At 67.0% G+C, this 19,444-nt stretch overlaps 7 protein-coding genes across 7 annotated transcripts; 4 read left to right on the forward strand and 3 right to left on the reverse strand.

The window, feature by feature from the left end:
- Positions 1-734: 734 nt before the first annotated feature.
- On the reverse strand, positions 735-1,808 carry EMIHUDRAFT_66263 (hypothetical protein; the record flags this gene model as incomplete). Its single annotated transcript, XM_005768350.1, has 2 exons — positions 735-1,101; positions 1,207-1,808. Coding segments are annotated over 2 exons (969 nt in total), but the record flags the coding sequence as incomplete, so codon positions are not given.
- Positions 1,809-5,916: 4,108 nt separating this feature from the next.
- Positions 5,917-8,190, forward strand: EMIHUDRAFT_210941 (hypothetical protein; the record flags this gene model as incomplete). Its single annotated transcript, XM_005768351.1, has 6 exons — positions 5,917-6,558; positions 6,628-6,795; positions 6,882-7,000; positions 7,219-7,420; positions 7,456-7,822; positions 7,910-8,190. 6 exons carry the CDS (start codon positions 5,917-5,919, stop codon positions 8,188-8,190), a joined length of 1,779 nt encoding a protein of 592 aa, XP_005768408.1.
- A 326-nt stretch (positions 8,191-8,516) lies between these two features.
- EMIHUDRAFT_210942 (hypothetical protein) lies at positions 8,517-9,407 on the reverse strand (the record flags this gene model as incomplete). Its single annotated transcript, XM_005768352.1, has 2 exons — positions 8,517-8,891; positions 9,123-9,407. The coding sequence occupies 2 exons, from the start codon at positions 9,405-9,407 to the stop codon at positions 8,517-8,519; spliced, it is 660 nt and encodes a 219-aa protein (XP_005768409.1).
- Positions 9,408-12,033: 2,626 nt separating this feature from the next.
- Positions 12,034-13,503, forward strand: EMIHUDRAFT_464373 (hypothetical protein; the record flags this gene model as incomplete). Its single annotated transcript, XM_005768353.1, has 4 exons — positions 12,034-12,465; positions 12,544-12,794; positions 12,916-13,015; positions 13,106-13,503. 4 exons carry the CDS (start codon positions 12,034-12,036, stop codon positions 13,154-13,156), a joined length of 834 nt encoding a protein of 277 aa, XP_005768410.1. The 3' UTR covers positions 13,157-13,503.
- A 105-nt stretch (positions 13,504-13,608) lies between these two features.
- On the reverse strand, positions 13,609-14,700 carry EMIHUDRAFT_356224 (hypothetical protein). The gene is made up of 3 exons (XM_005768354.1): positions 14,343-14,700; positions 14,177-14,275; positions 13,609-14,088 (listed from the first exon to the last, which is right to left on the reverse strand). The coding sequence occupies exons 1-3, from the start codon at positions 14,670-14,672 to the stop codon at positions 13,990-13,992; spliced, it is 528 nt and encodes a 175-aa protein (XP_005768411.1). The 5' UTR covers positions 14,673-14,700; the 3' UTR covers positions 13,609-13,989.
- Positions 14,701-14,808: 108 nt separating this feature from the next.
- Positions 14,809-16,743, forward strand: EMIHUDRAFT_210946 (hypothetical protein; the record flags this gene model as incomplete). The annotated part of the gene is made up of 3 exons (XM_005768355.1): positions 14,809-15,041; positions 15,162-15,435; positions 16,471-16,743. 3 exons carry the CDS (start codon positions 14,809-14,811, stop codon positions 16,741-16,743), a joined length of 780 nt encoding a protein of 259 aa, XP_005768412.1.
- Positions 16,744-17,080: 337 nt separating this feature from the next.
- On the forward strand, positions 17,081-19,042 carry EMIHUDRAFT_210947 (hypothetical protein; the record flags this gene model as incomplete). The annotated part of the gene is made up of 5 exons (XM_005768356.1): positions 17,081-17,316; positions 17,554-17,881; positions 18,596-18,631; positions 18,784-18,820; positions 18,927-19,042. 5 exons carry the CDS (start codon positions 17,081-17,083, stop codon positions 19,040-19,042), a joined length of 753 nt encoding a protein of 250 aa, XP_005768413.1.
- Between the last annotated feature and the right edge of the window lie 402 nt (positions 19,043-19,444).

Consider the following 19,444-nt stretch of genomic DNA (forward strand, 5'->3'; position numbering starts at 1 on the left):
AGTAAGGGTAGGAAACAAAAGCAACCGGCTCCTCTTCTTTGTTCAGTGCAGCGTATAGCCTGCTGCCGGGCCCATCGTCGCATATTGCACCGAAATGTTTTTAAACAGATCCCTGTGATCCCTTGTATTCTTTCTTCTTTGGACTTTCGACTTTGCACTTTGGACTTTGCTCCTTTTCATCACTCACTAAACACCCCCTCGCAGCTTAGCTCCAGCTCCAGGAGCCGCGCCGCCGTCTTCTCGTCGAGGGAGCCGTGAGGCTTGAAGGCGTCCACGAGCTCGGAGGCCGTGGGCAGCCGCTCGTGCCGGCGGCGAAAGCATTGGAGGATCGTCACGAGACGCTCCGCGCGGCCTGCCGCCCTCGGCGTGGCAGGGGCCTGCGGCGCGGGTGCCGCCTCCGGAGGAAAGCACCCACCCTCCCCACCCGTCCCCGTCCCTGCCGGCGTGCCACCGCCCTCGCCGCCCTCGCCGCCCCCTTCGGCTCCGTGCAAGCGCACGGACTTGGGCGGATGCGCCCCTCCGTCGTCGCCAGTGACGCTGCGGGCAAAGACCCCGCTCCCAAAGACCCCGCTTCCAAAGACCCCGCTACTGCCGCGGCTGTCGCACAGACTGCCCCTCGAACGCCAAGCGTCCTCCCGCGCCCGCTTGGCCGCCCGGACCGTCTCGTGTAGCGTATCCATGTAGCTTGCCGACAGGTTCATTTTCTGTGGCGTCTGCGGCCGCTCTGGGGCGGGCTCGCACAGCCACGGGTGGCGGCGCATCTCGTCGGCGGTGGGCCGCGCCTTTGGGTCGACGGTGAGCATGGCGGTGATCGCCGCCCGAGCCGCCACGCTCACGTTTGCAAACTGCTCTCGAGGGAAGCGGAGGAAGCGCTGGAGCGGCGCGTCGAACACCGGAGACGCGGCGGGCGAGGAGTCGCTCGCCGGGGCAGCGACCGGCGGTGGCGGGATGTGCTGCGGGGCAAACGGGTAGGTGCCCGACAGCAGAATGTACAGGACGACGCCTGAAGCCCACACGTCGACGCCCGCCCCGTAGGTGGTCGGGTAGGGGGCGTCGCAGAAGATTTGCTCCGGCGCGCGGTAGAAGCGAGTGCCCACGCAGCTGTCGCACCTGTCGATCTCTCTGCCGGCGTTGGCGGTGACGCCACCCGCGGTGTGACGGCTGAAGGAGCCCTCCAGGCCGAGGTTTGCAATGCGAGTCATGGACGTCGCGAGCGAGTCTTGGTCGGAGAAGATCTTAACGAGACCAAAGTCGGTGATCACGACGTCCCACCCGTCCGCTCCCTCGAGGAGGATGTTCTCCGGCTTGATGTCGCGATGGATCACGCCGTGTTTGTGCATGAAGGAAAGCGCGTCGAGAACCTGCCGCATAACATGCCGCGCGCCCTCCTCGGAGAAGGCGCCTCGCTCGATGATGCGCTCCAGTAAGGCACCGCCGCCCGCCTTCTGCATCACGATGTACAGGCTGTGCGGCGTCTCGACGATCTCATACAGCTTGACGAGTCGAGGGTGGGTGAGCTCCAAGCAGACGCGGAGCTCATCGCGCAAGCGGCGCACCACGCGCGCCGAGTCGCCACCCTGTGACGCGAGAAGGACCTTGTCCAACACCTTGACCGCTCGCTCGTCCGAAGCGAGCGGCTTGCGCGGCCGCGCGGAGAAGACCACCGCGTACCCGCCACGGCCGAGTTCTCCGAGCAGCTCATATCGTGCCTCGAAATCTGCGTCCGAGCTGAGCAAGCCAACGTTGGCGAGGTCCTCGCACAGCACGCTCACGTCGGGTGTTGGGGTCGTCAACGAGAGGCCTAGCATGTGTGGTGGGTGGGCGAGCAAGCGACGGCTGCCGTGGATGGGGGTGCAACACACGCCGCCTGCGATTGGTTGGTTAATGGTTACAAACCGGCAATCCCTTGCTGCGTCGAATCCAACCATAGCTCGCGCACCTGCGGCCGCTCCTCCCTCCCCCCCGGCCTTCACTCTCACACACACTGCTCACAGCTCCGCCTTGTATTTTGGCTTCACCACCTTCTTCGGGCCCGCTCCGCCCGAGGCGCCGCCGCTGCCGCCGCGGCCGCGGCCACGGCCGCCGCCGCCGCCGCCGCGCGCCGCGCCCCCAAACATGGCCAGCATCGGCCCCATCGTCTCGAGGAGCGTCGCCGCCTCCAAAAACTGCTTCTTGAAGGCGGCCACTGCGCGGTACGCCTCCTTGCGCGAGACGGAGCCGTCGCCATCGCCGTCGAGCAGCGCGACCGCTGCGCGCAGGTTCTCCGCGGTGGCGGCCTCCTCGATCGACGCCGAGAGCGCGGGCGGCTTGATCGGGTCCGTCTCTAGCAGGCCGACGACGGCGCCCAGCACCGGCTGCGAGAGGGCGGCGGTCTGCTCCTGCGGGGAGAGGGAGTCGTCGGCATCGGCGTCGATCGCGTCGAACACGCCCTGGGCGAGGTCCTTCAGCGAGCTCTTCATCCGCTTGTGCGCCTGCGATAGCCATTTGAGCTCCGACCGGCTCAGCGTGCCCGAGCTGTCCACATCCATCAGCTTGATCAGCTGCGGCGCGAAGCGCTTGGCCGCGCGAATCTTGGCCGCCATCTCGCTCGCCGCGTCGCCACCGCCGCCCGCGCCGCCCGCGCCGCCCGCCATGCCCATGCCGCTGATCGCCGCGAGCCCGTCCAGCGTCGTGGTGATCTCGGAGAGCGTCACCTTGCCGTCCTTGTCGGTGTCAAAGACCTGCTCCACCACCTGGTGCAGAGGCGCGGCCGCCGGAGCGCCGCCGCGGCCGCCGGGTTGCGACAGCGCGGCCAAAGCGAGCGCGAGCATGTGCATTGCACAAAAACGTTGAGTGACGTGGCACGAAAAAAATTGTATCCCAGATAGTGCCAGTGCGCGCCAGTCCCGTGCCCAGTGTTGTGGCGAGGGAGTTATTACTCCAAATTACTCCAAGTGCAGTTGGAGTAGCACCCTTGGGTTGGCCGTCTTCTTTGTTTCTTTTCTTTAGTTGGAGTAGCAGTGGGCGTCAGAAGACTCGTCCTTGCTCGAGGAGAGCTCGATAGACTCGAGGGGCCAGGATATGCAGCAAGGAGGGCGGAGCTGCGCCGAAAGGCGAAAGAAGCCGAGAGAACAAGGGAACGGCAGGCGGCGGCGGCGGCGCAGAACGAGGCAGAGGAGAGCGACGCGACAGAGGAAGAAGCGACAAGGGAGAGCACGACGAGAAGGGGGCGACCGCGAGGTGGCACGAAGGTTGCAGCGAGAATCGGAGAGAGACTGCGAAGAGAGATAGGAAGAGGCGGACGCCCAAGGGTGGGCGACGGCTAGCGCACCACACTCCTCTCCTTAAAATCCCTGTGTGGTGGCGGCGTGCCGTCCTCCCATCCCTCCGTTGGGTTGTCCGTTTTCTTTCTTTCTTTTGTTGGAGGGCAGAGTTGCGCCGAAAGGCGGGAGAAGCCGGAGGCAGACGAGAACGACGCGACAGAGGAGGAAACAACAGGAGGGAGAACGACGAGAGTGGGACGACCGCGAGGTGGCATGAAGGTTGCAGCGAGAGAATCGGCGAGGGACTGCGAAGGGAGATGGAAAGAGGCAGACGACCAAGGGTTAGGGTGGGCGACGGCTAGCACCACACTCCTCTCCTTATAGCTTATAAAATCCCTGTGTGGTGGCGGCGTGCCGTCCTCCCATCCCTCCCTTGGGTTGGCTGTTTTCTTTCTTTTTTCTTTTTTTAGTTCTAATAGTTGGCCTCTTTGTAGGGAACAATTTGATACCCGTCAAGACACCTGCTGGGGGCAGCTTCGTAACGAAGCCGTCTGCTCCCCACTTGTCAAGCAACAGCAGGCGCTGGCGCCATCAACGTAACTCTCAACGTATCACAACGTTCCTCCCTAGTGATGTTGACCGGGCGGGCGGGAGGTTCTCCATTAGTCAAAGAAGCCTTCTCTGACGGATGAATGGTATTTTAACGCCGTCACCCAGGCGAGTATGAGAGGTATTTTAATGCCGTCACCCAGGCAGAATGGTATTTTAACGCCGTCAGTCACCCAGGCGAGCATGAGTGGTATTTTAATGCCGTCACTCAGGCAGAATGGTATGTTAACGCCGTCAGTCACCCAGGCGAGCATGAGTGGTATTTTAATGCCGTCACTCAGGCAGAATGGTATGTTAATGCCGTCACCCAGGCGTCTGCCCTGGGTTGGCGTACTCTGGGATGGCCCTGATCCCCTCTCCTCCCTTGTGCTCACACAGCTGGTGGTGTGAACGGCGTCTGATCCCTCGAGATGAGGTCAGGGAGGGGCTGGAGCCGAGCCACATGCACGAATGGCGTCGCTGGGGCGGTCTCGCAGAGGTCAGTCGCTGCTGTGGCGCGGCTTCCCCATCCCGCCCCGCATCCCGCTCTCCCTCATGCTGTAACCTGTAAGTCCGAGAACGCGTCGTACACTATGAACCCTCCTGGGGGGGGGGGGGGGGACTGTCGTCTGTGTGGCGCCTCCCCCGCCCTCCATTTTCCTATTTCCTTGGCGAGCCAATGGTTGGGTAGTAGGGCTAGAGGGTCGCTCTACACTCTTACTTGCCTCTGCAGCGAGCGAGCGCTCAACTTAGCCCCCGCACGGAGCCGGGCTCAGACTTAGACGCTGTATGGTCGGGGGCCATGAACTTAGACGACACGAGGCCAACTCCGGGTAAAACCCGGGTATACCTGCAAAAGTCCAGGTTTACCCGAAAAATACCTGGACGCGTCCCGACCAACTTATGCCGTGCACGACGCCATATCGCTTTCTCCCAGGGCCAGTGCGCTACTTGCGGCGCGCAACGCCTGCTCAAGTACGCGCACCGTACCATGTGCTGTGCCGCTATGCGTGTCTTAAGGCGGCTGCGGCGAAGCGGCGGGCGCGGCGTGCCGATGGCAGCGCGGACGATGCGGTTGCGATGTGTTCTGCTTCAAGATCGTGGTGGTGTTTGGCATGCACTTCTGCGATCCCAATCAGCTCATCGCAACGAAGCAGCGCAACAAGCTGGCTGCTGCCAACAAGGCCCTATGCTACCTCACGCGCGGATCGTTCAAAGAGGACCAGCGCATGCACAGGCTTCTGTGACATGCGTTTCATTGTTTGAGCTTGAGGCTATTTGTGAGAACTGTTTGGCGGCTAGAAGATTGCGCTCAAGAAGCAGCAACGAGAATCGGCAGAGGAGGATGCTGAGCGGCGATTGCTGAGCACGAGAAGGATCGATCCGGATTCGTAGGGCCCGCCGCAGGCGAAGAAAATTTGAGGGCAGCGCCGTATCGTTGATCACGGTGGGAGCCTCTTGGCCCCAGGCCGTGCCACAGCCGACTTAGCCCGCATAAGAGGCTCCCGCCGATCTTAGACCGCGTAAGCACCCCAGCGTGCCACGGCACACTTACTTATAGACCCGCCAAGCCTCGAGGCTCAGGACTTAGACTACTACCCAACCAGTGGCGAGCCCCCCCTGGGGTCTCGACACTTCGGGTTGCGCTCCGTGCTCCGCCCTTCAGCGGCGGAAGGCGGGCTGCGCCGTACCAGCTGCTCATATCGGCAGCTGGCTCCTCTGGCCCCATCCTGAGAGAGAGGGAGGGGCTGAGCTGGTCGCGCAGGAGTGGTCGCTGCACGCTGGTAGATCTGTGGGCGATCGCCGACTCCCGTCTCTGACCTCATGTTTAGATTCCTCGCAGAAGTCGCTTAGGCGGCTCCCGTGGAGCCGTGGTGTACCTGGGCCTGTCTGTGTTAGTGCCAGTGCGCGCCAGTCCGTCGTGCCTAGTTAGGAGTCGGGTGAGGTCACGCAGATTTCTTGGTGCCGTAGAATTCCTACTTCGCCGGGGTACCCAGCCGTGCCGCTGCCTCGCCCGGCAGCGGTCGCTGGCCCCGCCCCAGCGAGAGCGCGACTCCTTCAGCAGTGCCAACGTCTGGGCGCGTCCATGCTCACCCTGGGCACCCTACTCGCCGCGTCGTACGCGCCGTCGCCGCGTTCATCGCCCTGGTCTCCGGCCCGCCGTGTCCAGGAGCCGCTGCTCGCAGAGTTTGACGTCAACGCCGCGGTAACGCGCCTCAACGCGGCCGTCGAGCGGGAGGACTACGCCGCCGCCGGCAGAATAAAGGCCGAGATTGAGGCCGGGCGGGGAAGTTCCGGCGCGGCAGTCGCGCCACTCGTCTGGGATGCGTCGGCTTTGCCCGCGTGGCTGTTGGCGCGGGTTGAGGACCTCGGCTTTCGGTTCCCGACGCCGGTCCAGGCCGGCGCGCTGGCGGCTCGTCGCTCCGCGATTCGCGACACCGTCCTCAGCGCGCCCACCGGCTCGGGCAAGACTCTCGCCTTCTCCGTCCGCCTCGTGGTCGAGGTTGCGGAGCAGCTCGAGGAGCGCGCCTCGCTGGCGACCGCCGCGGTGAGCGCGCTGCTCGAGGAGGCGCCGGGTGGGCTCTCGCCCACAGAGGCGATGGGCGCGCTCTCGCCGGCGCTGCTGCTGCCGGGCCGCGACGAGAGCGGCGACGCCACTCTGCCGGCGCGCGGGCCTCCCGCCGGCCTGGTCGTCGCTCCGACTGCCTCGCTCGCGGAGCAGGCTCGAGTAGGAGAGGGAGAGACTGCTCTGGTCGCTGGCCCTGCTGCTACCTCTGTCTGGAGAGCCACGCCCTAGGCCGCCCGGCTGCTGCACTCGCTCGTCGGCGGCTACTCTCGCGAGTCGCGCACATACGACCCGGGCGCAAAGGACTCCCTCTTCAAGTTTGGAGGACCAAAGGCGGTCCGCGTCGCCGCCCTCTTCACCGCGGAGGAGGGCGCCGCCGCAGCGGCCGCCGCAGCCTCGGTGAGGCCTGCAGCCCTCGCCACGCGTCCCTGCGGCCCTCTTCCCTCGACACAGCGCCACATCGGCCCCGCTCGTCGCCGCCGCAGGGCGCGGGCCCCCTCCGCGATAGCGAGCTGCTCGTCGCGACGCCTGCCGCCGTCGCCGCCGCCGGCGAGTCGCTGGACCTCTCGGCGCTGCGCATCGCGTGCGTCGACGAGGCGGACGCGTGCGACGGCGCCGCCCTCGACTCGCTGCCTCCGGCCGCCAGCCGGGTGCGCTGGCCCCTCCGCCCCCTCGAACCCTCGCAACCTCGCCCCCGCCCCTCGCCCCACCACCCCTCGCCCCACCACCCCTCGCCTCACCACCCCTCGACCCTCCGCCCCTCGCTCCACCGCCCCTCGCCCGTCGGCACGGGCAGGTGCTCGTCGGGGCCACGCTCGGCAGAGCCGTCGCGACCGCCGTCGAGTCTGGCCGCGTGGCTCCGCCCGTCCTGGTCGACGGCGGCGGAGAGGTTCGCTCGTGGGCGGAGGACGACCTCGCGCAGGCGCTCTGCCCCGCGGGGATCGAGCACCGCTTCTGCGTCGCGCCGGAGAGCGGCGACCAAGCCCAGGCGGCGCCGCGCTCTCTGGCTGCGTATCCAAGACACGTGCCACGACCCGGCCCCGGCCCCGTCCTTTCCAGGCGCAGCTGCAGCTGCTCGCCCTCGCACGGCTACTGCGCAACGACCTGCGCGAGTGGGCGCGGCTCGGAGGCGCCGACCACCCTCGCCCACGCGCCGTCGTCTTCACATCCGACGCCGCCGCGGCGGTGCGGGTGGGCGCGGCGCTGCGCGACAGTTTGTGGGGCGAGCAGGCGGTGGCGACGCGCGCTGGAGAGAAGGACGGCGAGGTTGGCGCCGCCGCCTTCAAGTCGAAGCGCGGCAACGCCGGCAAGGACGACTTTGAGTCGGTCGTGAGGGCTGGTGGGGCGTCTGTGCTGGTGGTGCCGCGAGCCGAGGGGCGGGGCTTGGACTTTCCTGACGTGACGCACGTCTACTGCTTCAACCTCGGTGCACGCCGTACTGCCGCCCTCGCCTCGCCCCCTCCCCTCGCCGGCCGACCCTAGCGCAGACCTCTCGTCGGCACCTCTCCTGCAGGCTTGGGCGAGGGTGACGCGAACGAGTACGCCCACCTCGCTGGCAGGACGGGGCGCGTGGGGCAGGCGGGGCAGGGGATCGTCACCAGCGTGCTGAATGCGGACCCGGACTGGCCCGTGGCTCTCAGCGCGTTGACCGCCATTGTGTGCGTCGTCGCGCGCGACACCACCGGCCGGAGCCTCGAAGCGGTCGCCGTGCCGTCGCTCGAGGAGGACGAGGACGTGCGCAAGGGGCTGGACGACTTGCTCGCGCTGACCGAGGAGCGGGAACCGTCGGAATAGGCAATAGCTCTGGACTGGCTGATAGCATTACGTAAAGGAAGCTGCACAAGAGCACCATGATGTGTGTGTCTGGGAGTGGTGCGTGTGTGTTTACACCGGCATCGCGAAGATCGATGTTGATCACATCCAAAGCCGTGTAACATGTACCTTGTACGAAAGAAAATTTATTTAATTGAAAAACACGAGACGCAAATATGAAATAAAGAGAGCGGTCCGCTCGCGCGAGGTGGACGAGTGTGTCAAAGACGAAAGAGGAAATGCGCGGCGACCGATATACACACGGTATATTGATTTCGTCAGTGCTGAGCACGCCCGACGAATATTGATCACAGCGATGTCGGTGTGCACGTCCCCTGTCGAGGAGTCAACTCTGCGCCCGGCTCCTTTTTGCACGCACCTTCCCACTCCCTCAGCGCCTCTGCAAAGCCAACGTTGGGCCGGGCGCAAGTACGCCGCGCACGGACGAGCTTCATCGCGTCGGCTGCGGTCAGTCCCAGCTCCAGCATGACGTAGGCCGCCGCCACGGTTGGGGCGCGCGAGATGCCGGCGCCGCAATGCACAAACACCACGCCGCCCTCGGCCCTCGAACGGCCGATGAAGTCGGCGGCGGGCGCAAAGTGGGCCGAGAGGTTCGCCGCTGACTCCGCGCGATCGTCGCAACGCGCGTAGTAGTGCCCCCTCACAAAGGCGGGCAGGCGCCGCTGATCACCAGACACCACTGACACCACGTGTGTTATGCCGCGCTGCCTCAGTGGCTGGCAGTCGTTGTTCAGCGCCGCCCACCCGCCCACCCAAAGCCGTGGCATGACTTCATGCAGCAGGGCCAGCTTGTCGGCGCAACGGGCGCGGGCGCGGGCGCGGGCGGCGGCGCACCGCGGCGGGAGCCCAGCCGCAGCCGCGGCCTCCTCAGCCGCCGCGAGCGCCGACGCAACCTCCTCCTCGTGAGCGCCGTTGGTCGCTGCCTGCAGCAGACGGGTGGTGGCCGCCTGCAGCGCCTCGTGCTCCGAGCCTGCCGAGGCGGTGGCGGTGGAGACGTCCAGCGAGTCTTGAAGCTCCACCGCACGCGCCACGCGCTCCAAATCGACTCCTCCCTCGCCGAGCGCGCGCTGCGCCGCCTCTCGCTCCCGCCTCGTGTCTTCGGCGGCTCGTCGCCACGGCCGGGATCCACCGCGCGCTCGGCCGGGGCCGACGGGGAAGTCGAGGCGGACCGCGCTCATATACACATACATAATATATCCGTCGCGCGCGGTTACACGTTTCATTCACAGCCTTGTTATGAGAAGAAAATACGTCCATGTGCTATGGCGCTATGCGCTGGTCTGTGAGAGGTTGAGGTGCGAGCCCTGGAGGCCCTGGGGATGGGGGGAGACTACCCGCGGGCCTAGAAGGCCCGCGCGCAGGGGGGTGGGGCATTTTGGCCTGTATCCATGTTTCCGGAAACCAAAAAGGAAACGAGAGGGTCCCCAGCACTTTGCGTTTCCGGAAATTTCCAGGGAAACTAGAGGGTGTTTGGTGCTCCATTCTGGCAACTTGAGCACTTGAGCACTGGATAGGGTCAATTCCGCGTGGTACGGGACCCCTCGATCGTCTCGCCCTCCCTCACTGGTGTGTTCATCGGGGGGGGGGTCATAACAAACACGGTACAGGATCGAGGTGCACGCTGCCGAGGCAGTGTCGTCCCCCCTCTCCCCGGCGGCGATGGCGGTGTGACCGATCGAGCTACAAGAGGAGCTTGGTCAGCAGGATCCGGGATGGTCAGATGCACTACCTCACTGGGCCTGAGACCATCGTACGACGCACCCATCACCGTCTCGGATTTGTGTGGAGTCGAACCACTCCGGGATGGGCAAGCCCATCAATCTTGTTAATTGTCAAAATTCCTGTTGTGCAAGAGGGGAGGGGGCTCTGACGGAGTGCGTGGCGGGAGAGGGCAGGGAGTGGGCGTGGGGGAGGGGGGGGGGGGGGGGGCTCAGCCGTGCAAAAAGCATCAATTAATAATAGTAAGGAAGACATGTTGCCCGGCCGTTGAAGAAGTCCGTCTCGATTTTCGTTTTTTCCCCACAGACCACTCGGGCAACTTTTCAAAAGGCAAAGTTTTACTTGACCACTCGACCACTCGGGCAACTTTTCGAAAGGCAAAGTTTTACTTGACCACTCGGGCAGATTCGATTGCATTTTACCACTCGGGCAAACTCGATGAAACGGGCGGACGGAAACGCGTTTGCGACGGCTCGCCGGAGAGCATGCATGGAGCGGCCGGTGCGCCGCCGCAGCTCACCGATGGAGCCTGCGTCGCGGCTCAATCCACTGACGTAGCAGCACTGCGACACACTCTCCAAGCGCGGCCTCTGGCGTTGCGATTGCACAGAGAGCGAGCAATAGGCGCCAAAAGCACAGATCTGTGTGCAGTGGATTTCCATGTAGGTCGCGCCCAGCGAGCGGGCAACCGCGGGTCTCGGATGCTCTCCCGGACGCGAGCCCACCGTGCGAGTGGCGGACCCGGAGGCGGCCGGCCCAGCTCACCCCCAGAGAGGCCATGGCCAGGGTCAGGCATAAAAGGGGGGTGTTTTTCCGTCCGTCCAAAGAATCTGGCAACTCGCGAGTTTCCCTGAGTCTGAGAGCTGGTCTGGGGCAAAATCTGAGGCGAAACCGAGGAACTCGGCAAAATACCCAGCCGGTCGCAGGGTAATTTCCAGGTATACCCCGGTATTTTGCCGCTTTGGCTGATTTTGGGCCCAAACCAGCTGATTTCCACGGAGTTTCCTCGGGAAACTAGAGAGGAAACGAGAGGGTGCTGTGGAGAAACACGGAAAGGAAACGAGACGGGGTGCGCGAGGAAACATGGATACAGCCTAAGGGGCATTGAGACCGGTCATGAACGAGTGCGCGACACGCATGTTGCGAGCAGCGTTGTTGATGTTCACATAAACGCACAACCCCGGGCCCCGAACGTTTCATTCACAGAAAAACACAACCCCGGACCCAAGACGCACAAGCACAGAGAGAGATTAAGCAATACCAAACAACTCTAACACTCACACGTCATTTGGGGCCTGGGGAGCCCTGTTCACGACAGGGTTGTCAAGCACAGACAGTCGAGAAGGGAGAGAGACAGCAACGACAGTCACATTCACGTGAATTGCAGAGGATTTTTTCGTGGCTGAGACTACCATGATAAAAGCCCTTTTTGCAAGAAACACAAAAAGCAACCCCGCAGGGCGATACGCCAGCCAGCTGGTCGCGGCCAAGAGAAGCGATTTTTTCGTGGCTGAGACAATGCTAAAAGCTTTAAGGTCCTCCGGGCCCCTTTAGGGAGGCAAACCCTGGCCGGCCCTTAGAACCCCAGGTAAGGCCCAGGTGTGGCCTAGGGCATCAGAAGGGACCAAGAGGAGTCCAGTATAATCTTCAGATATTTTGACGGATGACAAAAATCACCCCGTTTTTGCCCATTTTCGGTCATCCGTCAAAATATCTGAAGATCCCTCTATAGGATTCTCCCCAAACCTTGCTCAGCTGATCCAGCACGGGCCGTAGGCCAGCCCTGGGCAAAGAAACCAGTACCTCATCGGGCTTCCCTGAGCGTCACAGCTCGGTGATCGCGCCGGCCGGACACCACTGTGACGTCCGTTCCGGGCATTTGAACGCGACCTTCGGGGGCAAAGACATGGGCTCTATGGCTCAGACTGGACTCCTCTTGGTCCCTTCTGATGCCCTAGGCCACACCTGGGCCTTACCTGGGGTTCTAAGGGCCGGCCAGGGTTTGCCTCCCTAAAGGGGCCCGGAGGACCTTAACAAAAAAATAAAAAAAGCAAGAGTTTGTCGGGACGGTAATCGGTGGACGGAATGTGCATGTGCACGAGGGCCTCGCCTGCCTCTATACCACCACCGGACGTCGCCACATTCGTCAGCCTCCCTCACGACCTGTTGTGCCGGATCTTGGCTGCGGTGCCGAATTTCGACGGAGCGAGCTGCCTCAATGCAATCGGATTGGCGGCAAAAGCTTGCTCTGCTCTTGGCGCTGCGGCGGCCGACGAGGAGACGTGGCGGCGCGTGGCCGTGGCTCGGTGCATTGGCGTGACGCTGCGAACGGATTCGTGGCGCGAGGCTGTGCTCGGCGCGCGAGAGGCCGCATGCGAGCGGCTGACGGATGCCTCTGCCGGCGTCGCAGTGTGTGCGTTGCCGATTCGGGTCGCCTCGCCGAGCCGAGACGCTCCCGTCGTCTCGATGTCCTCCTGCGCGGCGCCGCTCGGCGTCAAGCAGCGTCACTTTGACGAGGTGACACCGCTCGCCCAAACGACTCACCCACGGTGCCGCCCCTCACAGCCGACCCTCTCGCCCGCGCCTCGCTGCCAGGCGGTCGAGCGGCTCGGCGCGTGCCTCTTCGACGGATACACGCGTCCCTGGGTGGCGGACTGGCTGCTGCGCCCGCAAGCCATCAGCGAGCCCCTGCGGGCCCTGGCCCTGTGTCACGCGGCTCGCAGCAGCAAGCCATCCTCGCTCGCCTCCCTGCTCGCCGCGGTGCCGCCCCGCACGCTCTCGCGGACGGTCGAGCTTCGTGTCTCCTCCTTCAGCGAGAAGCGAGACTGCCGCGGCTTCCGCGCCAGGTGCGTCTCCCTTCCCTGCCGGCCTGCGCCGTGCCGCCCTCTGCCACCGTCTCTGCCACCTCTGCCACCTTTCCGCCGCCTCCCCCACCTTCGCACCCTCCTCTCGCGTCCGCATTCTCAGGGACGAGCGCAAGACGCTGACGGCGAGCGTGCTCGAGCTCGCCCTCTCCGAGGACCGGCACCCGATCTGGGCCACGCTGCGGCGGGGCGTGGTGATGGAGGCGTGCCGTAGACCCTCGGCACACCCCGCCTCTCGGCTCTCTCCCCCTCCGAGAGCGCGGCCACGACACGCCCGCGACACGCCCGCTCAGGTGCGCGACCTGACGCTCTCGAGTGCAGTCGAGTCGCCCCTCTCCGCCTAGGGAGGGTACCATAGGGAGCCGCGCCAGCCACCAGAGCCCCCTCGCCCCACCGCTCGGCCGTCTAGAGGCGGCGCCGCAACCCACACAGCCGCACCTGTTGGCCGCTTGTACACACTCCTCGCCTGCTCCCCGACACACTTGCACTCACACGTATCGCGCGATGGGACGGCTCGACTTTGCGCGCCTGGGCGCCTGACGCCTGGTCGCAGGCGGTTTGCCGTGTAACGGTGATCCCTGATCGGTGTGTCACGCAGTCTCTCCCTTCCAGTATGGACCCAGTATCCAGAGTGCAGAGAGGCCCAAGTGCCGTGTGTATACTGGGTAATAAAACTTTGAGTGAGGTGGTGCATCTGCGTGAATTGTGCGCTTTGCGTGCCGATATGTCTGAGACTCTCTGTGACACTCTCCCTCGTCCCTGGTGTCCGTCTGTGTGCCTACATTGTAGGCCGTCTGCGTCTCACAATGTTCTTCATACAAATGCACATACGTGTGCTCATTCAAATCAAATCGCTCTCCGAGCGAGACAGGGACGGCGCTCACATAAGTGATGTGTCATGCACACAATCATGCCACCACCGGCACGGCGGAGCCCTGTGTTTCATCCGCCGCAGTGTCCGCTAGACGCTGCGTGGAGAGGGCCCCGCACGGCGGTACGGCCAACCGATCCCTTGCCGCGTGCGCAAGACGTCTAGATCTAATCGTGCGCGGCGGTGGCGGCAAGGGTCGAGCATTCTACGACGACGCTCTACGCTTCAAGGTCCTCGGGGCGCTATGCTCGAGAGGGAGCCAAGCCAAACGCATCGAGTCGTCCGTTGCTGTGCGCGAGTTGCGCCTCACTCGCCGCAGCCGTGATGCCGTCGGGCGAGCCGGACGCCGCAGCTCTCGAGACCGCAGAGCACAGAGTCAAACGAGACGACCGAATTCTCATCCACCTGCACCGGTGCTCGACAGGCTGGCGCGTGCGTGTCTCGGCCGCGGGGATTGGGCTCTCCCGCGCGCCTCTGCGGCCATCAGAACGACCTCCTCCTCATCCGCCCCCGAGAGATGCCCCAGCCGGAGGCGCAGCGCGCGGGCGGGCTCTCCCTTGACCGCCTTGGTGCGCAGCGTCTCGTAGCTCGCCTGGTGTCAGTCCGAGCTGAATGTGTCAGTCCGGCTCTAGTCACCGGAGCGGGCGGCACAAGCTCGCCTTGACGACCGTGGTGAAGCCGCGCTCGATCGAGCGGCGCAGCGCCTGCTCAACCGGCTCCACCGACTGCCTGCTATCTGCAGCCTTCCTCGACCGCGGCCGCGCGGCGACCAGAACCGTGCCCGGCTCGGCGTCTTTTGACGTCGCGACACGAAGCGAGAGGCCGTTGTCGAACGCGAGCCGGAAGCAGTCGCCTTCCGTCACCTCCTTGCCCGTTGCCAGATCCTTGATCGCCCGGTCGCCGAGGCTGTGCTGCGGGTTCTCGAGGGGGCTGAATGGAGGTTGAGCTCTGGAAAAATCGGCGGCGGTGGTGGCGAGCGCGAGCCACATCCAGCAATGGCGGAGCGGAGCGTGATTGATGAGTGTGAGTGGACAGGAGCTTCGGTGTCATCAGAGCACTACGGTTTTTTTGTTCAGCGGCGCGGCCAAAACTGGATTTTTCTTTTTGCGCAATCATCTCTCATCAATGTGGCTGCTCTCCTCCGCGCTCACGCTACACCTTCCGCCTGCCTACCTCGCCCCCTCCTCTCAACCTCTCACTCGCGCGGCCGCCGCCCACCTCTGCGCCGCGGACCGGCCTTCGGAAGAGGAGGCCAAAGCTCGCTGGCTCGCGGGGCAAAACTCGCAGCACAACCCGCCGCCACCCTCCGCTGCCGCGTCGGCAGCTCAGCGCTCGGCGGAGGCGGAGGCGAAGGCGGCGTGGCTGGCCAAGCAGAGCCAGGCGGCGGCCGCGCCGCCACGCGTCGGGGGCGCGTCCGGCGCGCAGCCCGCCGCGGGACCCGCCCACGCGCCTCCGCCCATCGACGCAGAGCAGCGCAGCCGCTCGCCCGGCCTGCAAAACAACTTTTACGACATCCCGACCGCAGACTTCAAGCGGCCGCACGGAGCCGCGCCGGCTGGAGAGGCGCCGGGAGGAGCGCCGGGCGGAGAGGCGCCGGGAGGAGCGGAGCCGGCCGCCGAGTGGGAGGAGGCGCCACCCGCGGGAGGGAGCGGTCCCGGCGCGACCGTCCCCGCGGCGTACGGCGCCGAGTCCCCTGTGCCCGGTCGCGAGCGGGAATACGAGGCCTTCAAGGCGCAGGCGGGCGCCTGGCCTGTCCCGCTCCCGCTCTGGCCCTCGCCCCTGCCCGAGGGAGGCCGAGGCGCGGCCTTTGGCCCTCCGCCGACAGAGGCGGACCGGAGGGGGCGGCAGCCCGGGCCCCGCGGCGGCGCGCACGAGCCGGACGGGTTTGGCCACGAGCCTCGCGCCGCGCCGCCGGCGGGTGGCGGAAGGAGGGCGGGCGGTGCTGTGTTTGCGCAGCAGGCGCCCGCAGGCTACCGCGGGGCGGGGAGGGGCGCGCACTACGAGCCGCCGCCCATGGACGCGGCGGACGCGGCGGCGGCGGCGGCGGCGGCGGCCCACGCGGCGCAGGAGGAGGCGCGCGCGCGCTACCGGAGGAACCGGCTCAACAACCGCGCGGCGACCTCCTCGCCCCCCGCGCCCGCCCCGGAGGCGCCGGCCGGCGGCGGCGCTGCCGCGGGCGCGCAGTCCGCCACGCGAGACGCCGCCGCCGCGCCGCACGGGCACGCTCCTCCGCCCGCCGCGCCCCGCGACTCGTCGCTCGCTGTGGGAGGAGGCGGAGGAGGCGGTGCCACCCCTCCCCGAGGGTACGGCCAGCCCTCGCAGGAGGAGCCGCTGCCCGGCCGAGAGAGAGAGTACCGCGCCTTCAAGGCGGCGCAGGCGGCGGGCAGCCAGCCGGCGGGCGGGCAGCCGGCCGGCGGACCCGCCCACGCGCCTCCGCCCATCGACGCCGACCGGCGCAGCCGCTCGCCCGGCCTGCGAAACAACTTTTACGACATCCCTACCGCAGACTTCAAGCGGCCGCACGGGGCAGCGCCGGCCGCAACGACGCACGCGGGCGGGTCCGGCCAGCCGCCGCCCGCCGGGCACGGCGGAGCGGCGGGCGGCTACGCCGGAGCGGGCGGCTACGCCGGAGCGGGCGGCTACGGCGACGCGGGCGGCTACGCCGGGGCGGCGGGCGGCTACGGCGACAGGGCGTCTGTCTTTGCGCTGGAGGAGCAGGCTGCTGCCGCGGCCGCCCACGCGAGGGAGGAGGAGGCGGCGGCGCGGTACCGCAAGAACGCGGCGCAGGAGGAGGCGCGCGCGCGCTACCGGAGGAACCGGCTCAACAACCGCGCCTCCGCCTCCGCGCCCGGCTCCGGGCACGGAGCGGCAGGAGGCGGCACCGCCGTCTCTGGTGCAAACGACGCGTTGATCGAGAGCATCTGCATGACCATCGACGCGCTCGCCGCCGTCACGGCTGGCGACCCGGCCGTCGCGCGCCGGCACTTCGACATGATCCAGGGCCACGCCGCGGCGGCGCTGCTCAACGGCGGGCGGGAGGGGCAGCCGCGCCGGCGGTAGTCACCGCACACCAAATCTGCCCGAAGCCCGCCTCCCATGCTAGACTGGGGCCGGCCGTGTCATTAGGGGACGTGTGTGCGTGTGCGTCGCGGGTCGCGCGCCAGAGTCGCGCGTAGGGAGCTGGCCCCCGGGTGTGTGTCGGGTGCGACTGAGAGGTGCCTCTCGTGCGAGGGGCCGGGGGTCGGCTCGCGCTGGTAAATAAATAAATAGAGCAGTCATCTCCCGTAGAGATGGGCAACGCACGAACACAGAGGTACAGTGCGCGCTGGTGTCCCGCTGTCCCCAGTCGGGATTCTTTTCTCGTCTCTCGGCTCTCACTCGCACTCCTCGCTGTCGAATGTTCAGCGGCATCGAGAATTTTGACACGCAGGACGGGCCGACACTCGTCGAGATCCACGGCATGCTCGCCTCCGGCGCGACTGCAGAGCTCAAGTACCGCGCTGTCGGCGGCGCCGAGCTGCCTCGATTCCCGCCGTCGCGACAGGGCGCCTTTGGCTTTGCACTTCCCGAAGGCGCGCACGCGGCGGCGCCGCCCCCCTCGCTCGCCGACACTTGGGAGGGCTCGGACGGCGCGTTTGAGCGCCTGCTTCGCGCTGCGGGCAAAGCTTTTGGCGCAGAGGCGGCGGCGCCGCCGCCGCCGCCCACGGGCCGCATTCGTGCAATCGGCTACCAGAGCCACCCGCCCGTGCTCGCGGCGGTCGGCACGGCGACAGGGCCGGAGCGGTGTGCCCGCCAGCCGCCCGCACACCCACGCATCCTGCCCTCCTGCCCTCCTCCCACCGCGCCGCCCCTGTGGGCCCCTCTCGACAGGCGCGCGCACCTCGCCGCCGTGGGTTTGGAGGACGACAGCGTCGCCCTGTACGACCTCTCCGCGCAGAGCTGGTCGCCCACCCGGCTCGCCCACGGCGGTATGCGCAGCGTGACTTGCCTCGCGTGGCAGCCGCTGGCCGCCGGAAGCCTCGCCATCGGGGCGGGCGGGGGCTTGTTTCTGTGGCGGCTCTCCTTCTCGCTCGCGGGCGGAGAAGTGGGCGGCGCCTCGCTCCTGCAGCGGATCGCCTCGCCCCCCGTCGCGGCACTGACCTGGCACCCGCTCGGCGACTGGCTCGCTCTCGGCTCGCGGCACCGGCCCGCCGTCGCCGTCTGCGACCCGTCGCGCCGCGACGCCGCCGCCGCCGCCGCCGCCGCCGCCGCCGGTGACGGTGAGGCGGGCGGGTGCGACGGGTCGATGCGGCTGTGGATGCGCGGCGGGGGCGGCGGGATCGCGCTGGTGAGCGCTTCCCCGTGCGGCGCCCTCCTGCTCGGCGCGGGCACGGGAGGGACGCTGCGCGTGTGGGAGACGGCGGGCTGGACGTGGAGCACGTGGCGGCGCTTCGCCGCGCCGTGCGACGCCGCGGCGTGGGGCGGGCCGCCGCCGCTAAGCGCGGACGCGCCGCGCGTGCTCCTCTTCGCTTGCGGCGGACAGCCCGTTTTGCACGCCCTCCGCTTCGGCTTCGCGCGCCGCGGCGGCGGCGCTGCCGCTGCCGTCACGAGCGAGTACGTCGGCGCCTTTGACCTCGCCCTCCTCGCCGCGGCGCCGGGCCTGAGCAGCGCCGCGCCAGCGCCGCCCTCCACGCCGGCGGCGGCGGGCAAGGCGCCCGCGCGGCCGGCCGAGCGCGCAGTAGACAGAGAGGACCCGCAGCCGCGCGGAGCACCGGCCGCCGTCGGCGCGGCGGGCTCGTCTCGCGACGCGCCGCCAGCAGGGGCGGCGGGCGGGGGCGGGGGCGGGGGCGGGGTTGGGGGCGCGAGGCGGCGGTCGGACGAGCGGACCAGCCGAGGCGCCTCCATCGTCTCCCTCGCATGGTCCTTGCCTCAGAGCCTCGGCGCGGGGAGGCTGGCGGTCGGCTGGTCGGTACCGCGCGGCGAGGGGGTGGTCAGCCTCTTCTCCGCCTCGCTGCTGCCCTCGCTGCAGGCCTGCCCCCCTCGCGCAGCCGCGAGGAGGAGGGTCTCGTCCCGCGTCTCACTGTCCGCCCCCCCTCCCCCCCCCCACCCCTGGAGCTGCAGGTCCGCGCACTCGGGCCAGTGCGTGGGCATGCCTCGGGTGCGCGCCTGCCAAACCGCCGCACACCTCGCCACCCGCACGCTTCGCACACCTCGCCACCCCGCCTCCGCACACCTCGCATGCCCGACCTCCGCCCCCCTCTCAGGCGAGCCGCTCGTCTCGCTCCGCTTCACGGGCGGCCTCCCCCGCGGCTCTCTCCTCTCGATGGCGTGGGGCGACGGCAGGGTGACCCTCGCCCCCCTCTACGATGCCGAGGGCTGAGCGCAAGCCCCGCCGCAAAGAGGCTGGCGGGTCGAGCGCGTCGCAAGGCGGTGGACGAGCTCTCCGAGCTGGCGGAGAGCCGGGGCGACAGACCGGGGGCCCGACGGCCGCCAGGGTGCGCAGGGTCGACGGCCGAGGGGAGGGCGCGCAAGGCCTAAGCGCGGACGGTATGGCTGAGGTCGCACGCGCCCCTCGCGCTGGTCGGCCGGGGGACGGGGACGAGGAGCTGGAGCCACGGAGGACAAACTCCAACAGACACAGCAGCGCTCACGGGAAAGCAAAAAAAAGGAGAGAAAAATAAAGCTCGGCATCATTTTGGGGCTCATTTTGGGGGGACATATGTTCCTAAATCCCATCTCGTCTCAGAGTTTGACCGTTATTTGTTTTTGGACTTAGGGGACC

Source organism: Emiliania huxleyi (assembly GCF_000372725.1).
Source record: "Emiliania huxleyi CCMP1516 unplaced genomic scaffold EMIHUscaffold_46, whole genome shotgun sequence".
Lineage (NCBI taxonomy): Eukaryota > Haptophyta > Isochrysidales > Noelaerhabdaceae > Emiliania > Emiliania huxleyi.

What these genes read in the sequence shown, in the direction of transcription:
- EMIHUDRAFT_356224 (XM_005768354.1), bottom strand. Translation starts at nt 14,672, where the DNA reads ATGTGGCTCGCGCTCGCCACCACCGCCGCCGATTTTTCCAGAGCTCAA. An exon ending in GCTTCACCACGGTCGTCAAG is followed by an intron (nt 14,276 to 14,342) that starts GCGAGCTTGTGC and finishes GACTGACACCAG; the next exon opens with GCGAGCTACGAGACGCTGCG. An exon ending in CGGGGGCGGATGAGGAGGAG is followed by an intron (nt 14,089 to 14,176) that starts GTCGTTCTGATG and finishes GCACCGGTGCAG; the next exon opens with GTGGATGAGAATTCGGTCGT.